The following is a 9,309-nucleotide window of genomic DNA, read 5'->3' on the forward strand; positions in this document are numbered from 1 at the left end:
TTTTGGCTCTAACTTTCGATGCGTTGATCGCAGCGTATTGGGACTGCGCCCAATCGATTTCTCTCGCAAAATTACGTCGGAATAGTGCAACAATTAATTTATTCCAGCACTTTTGAAAATCGCGAAAATTTTTGCCAAAATCCATAGAGGTTCCTCAACCACAGGTTCAGAGAACAGCATAGAACAGTTGTATATTCATTTGATATCTCTTAAAGTGATCTACAAAATTTCTTACATGTATTACGTCTTTTTGAGCACTTTTTTTGGATATAATTATCATGGCAGAACTAGTTTAAGTGGAGAAGGAAAAAATAACTTCCAGTTGGCTGAAGGAATTGTGAAAATTGTCATGTGCGCTTTATTCAACATAATCTTACACGAAATAACTAATGTCTTGAATAAAACTAATAGAATATCATAGAATGAAAATAATACGATTATATATTATAAATTGTAATCGCACTTATGCAAATCTGACTCATCTGAGTGAACATGTCCTAGTACAGTCCTACTTTGGTGGGCAATGAAACTAAAAAATCTGTCACAATATCTCAGTCATTGTGTAATCATTCATATATCATGTCCGGAAATAAAACTCTGTTGTTACTTAGAAAAAAACTAAAAGATCACAAATTTGTTTGGCCTATCAGAACTTCTGAATTACTCCTGCACTATTTTAAACACACCGTCTTGTATTAGGTTTTCATAGAGCAGCCTGTTGCATTCATCATCAGAGTACAGCTCCACATCCAATTTATTAGAACAACGATTCTGGAACAGCGATGAGTAAATAGTTATTGCAAAATTAGTCATTAGTTGACGAAGCGTCAAGTAAAAAAATAAACATAGTTTATTCAGCAGTCAATCAAATTCGGGATCACCTTACGTACCTTGACTTTAGCTTTTACAACTCCGCTATAAAATACATGTTCAACTTTCTGAACCATCACCGCTAGAGATATTTCCGCATCCTGATCTTGATGAATATTCCATAATTTACATCGATAAGTCATGACAGGTACGTCCAGCCAGTCTTTCTTCAATGAATGTATTCTGGGGTAATAAAAAATTGTAACGATTATTCAAGTGTGTAATTCAGAAAAGAAAAGAGTTTCTCACAAAATGTCATTCAATCTTTGATTTACAATATTAATAAAAAATTATAAAATTATTCAACTACCGATTAAAAAATAATGATAAACTAACTTTCCAATGTACTGGTGTTCCTCGTCTCCATAGTCCATGTACATTACTTTGACACGTTCAGTATCAGGTTCAATTTCAGTTATAGAAGCTCGGTACCATATACCATTACTTCCATACTTGGCGCAGCACGGAGCACCTGTAATAATATGACAGAGTGACACTTGTTGCAGTTCAGAATCGGGATGGAGATAATAAAAAAAAAAAAAAATAATAATATTGTGCTGTCCCAGATTAGAAAAAAAAGAGGTAATCATTACAAGTGTAATTACCTAATCTTACTTCTTTGAGCACTGGTTGATCACATGCTTCTTCTTGCATATCATTTTCAACACGTTTGAGTTCTTGGTGACACATATTTAGAAACTGTGAAAGATTAATATAGTATTTGGAAAATTGTTATTAAGGTATAATTTGCATAAAGTATGTTCAAGAACTGCATCAGAGTGGGGCGAAACAATGTCTAAAAATGTGACATATGAGGTAAATGACCGTTAAATGTGATTTTAGAAACGACTTTTAATGAGGAAGAATATGATATTCACAAAGATAGCTTTGCAGGAATCTCACAGTTTCAAGTTTTGTCAGAATTAACTTTTTTCAATTTATTTTCCGTGAAACATCATATTACGAGTAAGTGTACCAAGAAAAAAAAGTGGGAGATATGAAATTTTAATAAGATGCTGTTTTGACCGATAGAAAATATGGAATTACTATACTTAGATACCTCGAGTTCGGAGGAAGGGTGGAGCTGTGCACAGAACTCAGTGGCGGTTATCATATGGCACGGATCAAGATTTATAATTTCTACATGATTTGGAATATCGAACATATAATAATTTTGAGGGCAAACGTTATTATCTTCAGATTCTTCGTCATGACCGCCATCATCGACTTCATTTTGTGGAGTAGAAGATACAGTAATTGATTCTTTAAAATCCTGTAAACATAAACACAACGAATGATTCGTATATTCCATTGATATTATATTTGAATGAAGAGTCATTTATAAACTAACATTCGTGGTAATATGGTTCTGTATTCCAGAGATGTCAAGCGAACCAGAAATTATTTTATCGAAATTTGCAGGTTTCATTTCTGGAGATTTGGATTCAAGACTCGTAGACAGTTGAAACATCGGCTCTGAAGTACTTCTGGGATCACAGCCTTCAATGCTTCCTTCAATAATCACATCCGCATCATCCGAACTGTCGTGACGAGAATCTACGTCCAATTCACGGATTTGGAAATGCAGAGTGTATCGTAAATAACAAATTAAATCTATTCCTTGGAATTCTCTAAGGTTTATTGATATCTGCAATGTAAATAATGGAATCAAGGAGACGTACATTTAAAAAATTCATTATTTAATATTATGGATGGATGTTCACTAGCTCACAACAAGGTGATCCGATTTTCTATCCAGAATCGTAATGTCGTTCTTTTTGTCAACTACCAGTGCGTGGATTGTATCTAAATTGGATATACTCCACTTATCGTCTGGTGTATCCTGAAAGTAAAATGTTTGAATAAAGTGCATGGATTTTAAAGATGCATACCATATTTTTCAAAGAAATTCGCAGCCATCTATATATTGGATACAGCTAAGAAGTGATACCTGTCATGATTGTAAAATAAAACTTACTGGGATTAGACCGTGTACCACACATTTTGTAGCTTGAATTGGAATGTGTTCCATAATGACCCGTTTTCTCAACGTACCAAGTTTGCATTCATCTACATTTCCATAATCTACAAAGACCACCTGTGAAAAGTAGAAAAATGCAGTAATGTTTTGTAGAGTGTTTAATTCTGGATAAAAAAATATGAAAAACATCATTCAACTATGATAAATAACTGAATGGAATACCTTGACTTCATCATTCTCTAAGAGTTCAAGAACTTGAGCTCTGTACCACTTCTTGTCAACATGATATTGAGCAATACAAAGGTCATTTGGTGCCCAAAACATGTCACATGCCTGCGGTTTTGAATCTTTGAAGTGGGCTTGCAGCGCAGCATCGATATGTGCCAATGTATAGCCATCTGATGAGTAATTAGAAATTAAAAATTAGAGCGCATAGGTTTAATAACTGGATTACACCAGTTGCAGCAGTAAACATGTATCGGTCAGTTGTGTTTCTCAGCAGAACTACAGTCGTTATTTTGATGGTAACAGCAACGTACTTTGTTTTGGTGAGTGTAGATATATGGTACAGTTAAGGTCCACATAAGTGGAAAATGCACAGAATTTATCATCTATGATTGGAGATGCTGGTATCCAGGCTGAAAAGGGGGGAGGTATCGGATATTCATCTTCAGATTCGTCATTTTCTTCTCTGCTTGCAGTATCAGATTCTGACATATTGATTGAGAAAGGGGCTACTGATGCATCACTCATTACATCTGAATGGGAACCGTGCATTCTGTTTTTTGCCACCCATTCAACATCGGTGAAATGTTGTTTTTCATCATTTTGTTGCAACTGCTGTCTCAAGTCAACAGCCAATACTTTCTCTTCCTCATCTTTGTATCTAAGAATTTCAAAACAATAAAAAAAACTTTATTATCTTGGGCACGAAGCAAGTATGTTAATAGATTGAGAAGAAAAAGCTGAAAAATAAATTGAATTAATTGATTCATATTTGAAATTTGTCTGTAGTGTCTGTATTTGAAGTATAAAATACCTAAGCTTAGAATTACTTTTTCTTTAGACACGTTTTCGTACGTCTGCAATACTCACCCTCTGACTGGCAGAGCAACGCCTTTCTTAATCAGCATTTGATTGACTGAATTGATTTCAACAATAGTTGGAGCCAATGCCCCTTCCAGTCTTGTTTCTCGAACCCAAAGCACAACGCATATAGCATCATCTTCTATGCCTGCCTGAACAATGATCAAAATAAATTTCATTACATAGTTTTGGAATGAACTGATATGTTTGATTACACTTAGACAGCAAAGTTTTTTACATACCACTTTGGATATATAAAATAGCGAATGTTGATTTTCGTTTATAATATCAGTTAGCACTTGGCAAGACGAAGAAACCCATGTTGCTGATCCGCCACAGGGAAGAATTCCAGCTAATTTAACTTTAAATGCCCGTGATGGTATATTTGCATAGTCTGGGTGTAAGGTTTGCAAATCTTGAATTCCCACTGTCTCTGTAATGCCGATATCATACAAGAACACCACGACTTTTGTTGGTGAAGCAATTTCGATTATTTTCGCACGGTGGTAAAATTTATCCTTAGCAGAATAAGCTACACAAACGTCGTTTTGCTTCCACTCTTCGCTTTCTCCAGATTTATACGCATTATAAAACTGTTGCAATTTTTCCATCATGTCTTTTATAACTTTTGTACAGCTCACGTCACCAACATAAATGCAATCCGGAGATACCACATGTAATACGTTTACACACATTCTAAATGGATCTGGTTCTGCCAGATCATTTGCCAAATATTCATCGTCAACATTCTCAGAAACTTGACTGTATTTTTTAGCCTTATTGCCTTTTTTCTTTCGCTTTTTTGTCACAGTTTTTGGCATATTCATAAACTTTGAGCTATTTGCAAATAAACAAGAAAATTAGTAATATATTTAACTAACGCCAAAAACACATGTTTTTGTAATACAGTGGCCTTCCAGAGATAATCTGCTTCGAAATGATATGGTGCCGGAAACATTCCTGGCAATGCTATACCCACTCTGTTCGTACGGACAGTGTACTGTGATGTCACACCCAGATAGTAGGGAGTTGAGGAGTAGGATGTAGTGCAAATTGCAATATGTACACCATATGAAATCCGAAACTGAGCGGCTAAGCTAGTCACTTTCAATCAGGATCAGGTGTCTTGGAATAGCAACATCGGAATAACCAAGTCCAATAGTTTTGAATATTGTTTCTATATGCTTAAAGTAAATTCAAAAAAATTTTCACGATACTGCCTGCCTGCAGGGAATAGGAGACTAAAATAAAAATGATCTATCTATAAACTTATAGTAGTAAGCTTGTTCTTATTCATCTCTTTTATCATTGTTCATAAAAATATTCACAGCGTGCGACAAATTTAGCCCACCAAGGAATCAATTAAATTTATGTCCTAGAATAGCCTCTTCTAAGATGAGTTACATATTGTGTTATCCTTGGAAGACCAGCACTTTTACTTTCTGATAATAGGAGTATAAAAAACGTACCTAGTCCCAGTGCTAATGGCATATCCTTTTTCAACTAACATAGCGTTGAAGTTGACATCGTTATTTTCCATTGGGATGTAAAGAGCAACTTTAAAGCAATCACTTTCCTTTGAGAATACAAATATTTTTAACATTTGAGATTCCAAGGTTTCGATCATAAATTTCTGTGTCTCCAAGATTGTTTCGCTGTCATTCACAGGTACGACGTCCTTCAGTGATATTTTGAATGCCTAAGACGTAAAATTTCTTAATTCCCACAGAGTAGATACCAGAAAGGAAATACTTTAATTGGCAGAAATTCCGTAACAATTTTCATCGATATAGGTTCACTCACCAAAGCAGTGAGAGACATAAATTGATTATGGAGCCTTCTGATTTGGTCATACTCATATTCACGTTTACATCCAATATCAACAGAGAACACTTCCACTTTCCGATTTCCAAGTAAGTTAGTGACTCTTCCTCGATACCACATACCATCATTGGACAACACAGCACAAGGCATACCTAAGAAATGTTAGCATAATTTGACACTTATATCGAAACAACATCGACTCGAAATGTTACAGAGATTATCAATTAATTCAAACCATAAAGTTTATTAATACCTATTTGTGGTGTATAAATTATCCCTTTATTTATTCCGATCTTTCCATATTCGATCGTCATGTCGTTTGTCAGTTTTGTCAAATGCATCTGACCATCGCCGATCTGTAAGATATAACTTAAAGTTGAAAAGGTCTCATAAATAAAATAAGCATTTATAAAAACTCATTGAAACCTGAATTCACTTAGACAAACATCAATCAAATACAAACCTTTTGTACGTATAAACAATCTGGCGACTCTATATAAGTCGCATAAACGTCGTAAGAATTTTCAATCGCTATTTCTTCTTCAAAGAATTTCCTCAATGATTCGGGATTAGTTCTCTGTAAATTGAAAACACATGTATTAATTTTACGAATAACATTATTTTATGATTTTGTTTTTTTCCCCATCTTACCAGTATTGTTAAATAAATACTGCAAACTTTACCTTCAATCTTTCGTTTGTTATGAAACAGCCGTATTCCAGAAAGATAAGAGCATCCCGAATCGAAACAGGACGATCCCCATCACCTGCCGATATTTTTGTAATGTCGACATGACAAATACCGTTGCACACTTTATACACGTGCATGACTGTATGCGATTTACTGAAACGAAATTGAGAAGTTTTAAAAATAGTGAAATCTTAAAGGACATACACAATTTTAAAGATATTTTCTAATCGCAGCAAATATTCACGTATACTTTCAGTATACACAAAGTTGTTCACAGTTGGAACTTATTAGGGCACAATAATTGATTAAGTGAAGGGATGCAGTTGACGACATAAAAAAGAAGCATTGAAAACTTACCCGCCGACCATTTCGTACATAGCTTTGTTAGCATCTATTGACCACTGACCATCTTTTGGGACAATGTCGTACAGAGCGCACAGTCTGGCCATAACAGGTACGAGGGAACTTTGTACCGTCATATTTCTCATTCTAGAAAGGGGAACTAAAATTTCCGTATTCCCATAGTCTATGTAAAAAACGTCACCGACCTGAGAACCATTTTTATCCAAATACAGCTTTACGATACGACCCCGATACCATTTCATATCATTTCCGTACTGAACCAGATATAATTTATCTGTAACAGAAACAGAATTAATGATGTAACGCCTTATGCGTCTTAGGCGCATAATAACGTCACTAACATCATCCCTCACTCGACCCGCACAAGCTATCAGCTTATAGGGACATACCTGAAACGGTATGGCGGTACTGAAGTGTTTATTGTTATTATCATATTATCATTATAATATCGTGTTCAATTCTTTTCAAAGTTAAGCTTGGCAATTTCTTACTCAATTCTAATTCTGTAGGTAAGGCTGAAGTAGCTGCTTGTTTCGCGAGTGCTTTGTGCAGTTGAACCAATTCTGAGCTACGGGACAATGGTTGAGTATAAAAATACGATGGATCCTTGATGTACGGAATTGTAACATTCTCACTAACACCTGAAATATATTATTATTTTCTCTTATCTAATAATCATATACGTATTAGAAATACCGATTGATACAATAATTGATTTTGAAATATAATGCATATCGACACGATACCTTCCATAAGACCGTTGTTCATGTTTGGATCAGATGCTAATAGTGAAGAAGTACTGATGGCTGTTAAACTTCTATTCAAATTTATCGGAGACGATTTCAAAGTAGGTATCCCAGGCTCTGCAAAAAAGAAAAGAAAAACAGTAGGATCAATACATACAAAAATATGGATGACTATAATTGAGAATTGTTGACATAGATAGCTGTGACATTGCCAACTACATTGCCAGATTTAGTACACAGTTCTTAATATATGAGAAAAAAGACAGAATGATGTAAATTTCACCATCATGTTCGAATACGAATATTTCTAAAATGTACTGTAAATAATTTTTGAACAGTTTACTTTTTGGTAATGTGATTTCCTCGCGATTAATCGGTTCTATTTCGTAGTCTTCTGGCAATTCTTCAGTCTTTAATAAGCAATAATTCGGAATAGGTGGGACTTCAACCCAGCAGTGTTCCTTGAGAGATTCAGTTATGGTTTCGTCGATATGCAGTCTAGAAAATGAGAGCGCAAGTCAAATTTACAGCATACAAACAAGACAAACAATAACAAAGAAAACTCATCAAGAACGTATGATATTGAGGTCAAATTTTCATCTTACGAAAATTTCTCGCCGGGGACAGAGTTACGAAAAAGATGACAAGGCAAATCTAAAATCTGCTCTAGTTTATCGATAATTGCTGTCATATTTACGGCAGAATCACTTTCTTGTAATGCTACTGTTCCTGCCTGTGAGAAAAAAAATAGTAATTAACAAGCTTGTAATGACAATGATAGCTTGACTAGAGTAAAAAGAGAAAGGTAAAATAAAAATTTCTTCAACAACAAGTAAAATAAGGCAATTTCAAGTAAAACCTAAACGTAAAAGCGTACATTCAATGCATTTTCAATTTCATTTTTCTGTTCTTTTAGTCGTTCCTTTATCGCGGCAATATTACTTCCAACAAAATTCTGCTGCTCCTGTAGCTGGTTGATCAAACGGTGTTCAATATTTTGCAAAACACCGTGTAGGTAAGTAAAATGTTGGATAAGTGCGGCTTCGACTTTTTCTCTATCCGTATCACTGCCGTATGATGTGTCGAGGACGGGTAGAGGTTTCGACAATTTCTGAAACAGAAAAAGAATATACCATGTAAATAATTTTACCGTCTTCTTCACTGAAACATGGGGATAAAAAATTTTGGATACAGCTGTGTCAAAAAGTGATCGCAAAGCCCTGCTGCGGAAATCGAGAACCGCGATACACGTATAATTACATATTTCATCAGTTATTTTATTTTTGTACAATTTAAGAAGTAAAGTTACGCCGACCAATCTCCTGGGAATAATGAGAATCCTGAAACTTGCGAAAAAGGGCGGAAGAAAAGATGAAGATAGGTATATACAAACACAGGCACGCATCTGAGGAAACGTAAAAGAAAGTCGCAGAGAGCAGCAGGTGAGTTGGTACCTTCTTTTCAACTGGGTCAAGTCGCGCCAGCAATTAAATGTAGTTGAAAAACTATCTCGTTCTTAACGGTACTATGAACAGACGTAAATCATTTAAGACGCCACAGCCTCCTCACAGAACCGTTTACCTCGCACGTCGTAGATGCGACGAGAAAAGTATTTTTTTTCACCAAGTGCAGCAAAAAAGGAAAGGGAAAAAAACCTTGATAAAAAAAAAAAAAAATTGTTGAAGCATTTTTTTCTGTTGATAAAATCAACGGATATTTGAAAGAAAAATCCCTACATGGGAATTTAAA

The 9,309-nt window shown here is 35.0% G+C and overlaps 1 protein-coding gene across 2 annotated transcripts in view; it reads right to left on the reverse strand.

Annotated features, from left to right (window-relative positions):
• Window positions 1-335: 335 nt before the first annotated feature.
• Window positions 336-9,309, reverse strand: part of LOC107218542 (RING finger protein 17) — a 101,060-nt gene continuing 92,086 nt past the window's right edge. Inside the window, exons 6-28 of one of the 2 annotated variants that reach the window (XM_046738797.1) lie at window positions 8,438-8,671; window positions 8,166-8,293; window positions 7,904-8,058; window positions 7,561-7,677; window positions 7,306-7,455; window positions 6,809-7,088; window positions 6,445-6,604; window positions 6,225-6,338; window positions 6,015-6,117; window positions 5,741-5,913; window positions 5,407-5,636; window positions 4,180-4,774; window positions 3,947-4,089; window positions 3,391-3,737; window positions 3,074-3,249; window positions 2,849-2,968; window positions 2,603-2,713; window positions 2,222-2,518; window positions 1,931-2,143; window positions 1,476-1,569; window positions 1,207-1,342; window positions 891-1,053; window positions 336-771 (exon numbers count right to left, since the gene is read on the reverse strand). In XM_046738797.1, the coding sequence (XP_046594753.1) occupies window positions 661-771; window positions 891-1,053; window positions 1,207-1,342; window positions 1,476-1,569; window positions 1,931-2,143; window positions 2,222-2,518; window positions 2,603-2,713; window positions 2,849-2,968; window positions 3,074-3,249; window positions 3,391-3,737; window positions 3,947-4,089; window positions 4,180-4,774; window positions 5,407-5,636; window positions 5,741-5,913; window positions 6,015-6,117; window positions 6,225-6,338; window positions 6,445-6,604; window positions 6,809-7,088; window positions 7,306-7,455; window positions 7,561-7,677; window positions 7,904-8,058; window positions 8,166-8,293; window positions 8,438-8,671 (4,350 nt within the window). In that variant the 3' untranslated portion in view covers window positions 336-660. Of the gene's footprint in view, window positions 772-890; window positions 1,054-1,206; window positions 1,343-1,475; window positions 1,570-1,930; window positions 2,144-2,221; window positions 2,519-2,602; window positions 2,714-2,848; window positions 2,969-3,073; window positions 3,250-3,390; window positions 3,738-3,946; window positions 4,090-4,179; window positions 4,775-5,406; window positions 5,637-5,740; window positions 5,914-6,014; window positions 6,118-6,224; window positions 6,339-6,444; window positions 6,605-6,808; window positions 7,089-7,305; window positions 7,456-7,560; window positions 7,678-7,903; window positions 8,059-8,165; window positions 8,294-8,437; window positions 8,672-9,309 lie in introns of those variants that run through there. The other variant, XR_006904139.1, reaches the window with a different exon arrangement.

This window comes from Neodiprion lecontei, chromosome 1, assembly GCF_021901455.1.
Source record: "Neodiprion lecontei isolate iyNeoLeco1 chromosome 1, iyNeoLeco1.1, whole genome shotgun sequence".
NCBI lineage: Eukaryota > Metazoa > Arthropoda > Insecta > Hymenoptera > Diprionidae > Neodiprion > Neodiprion lecontei.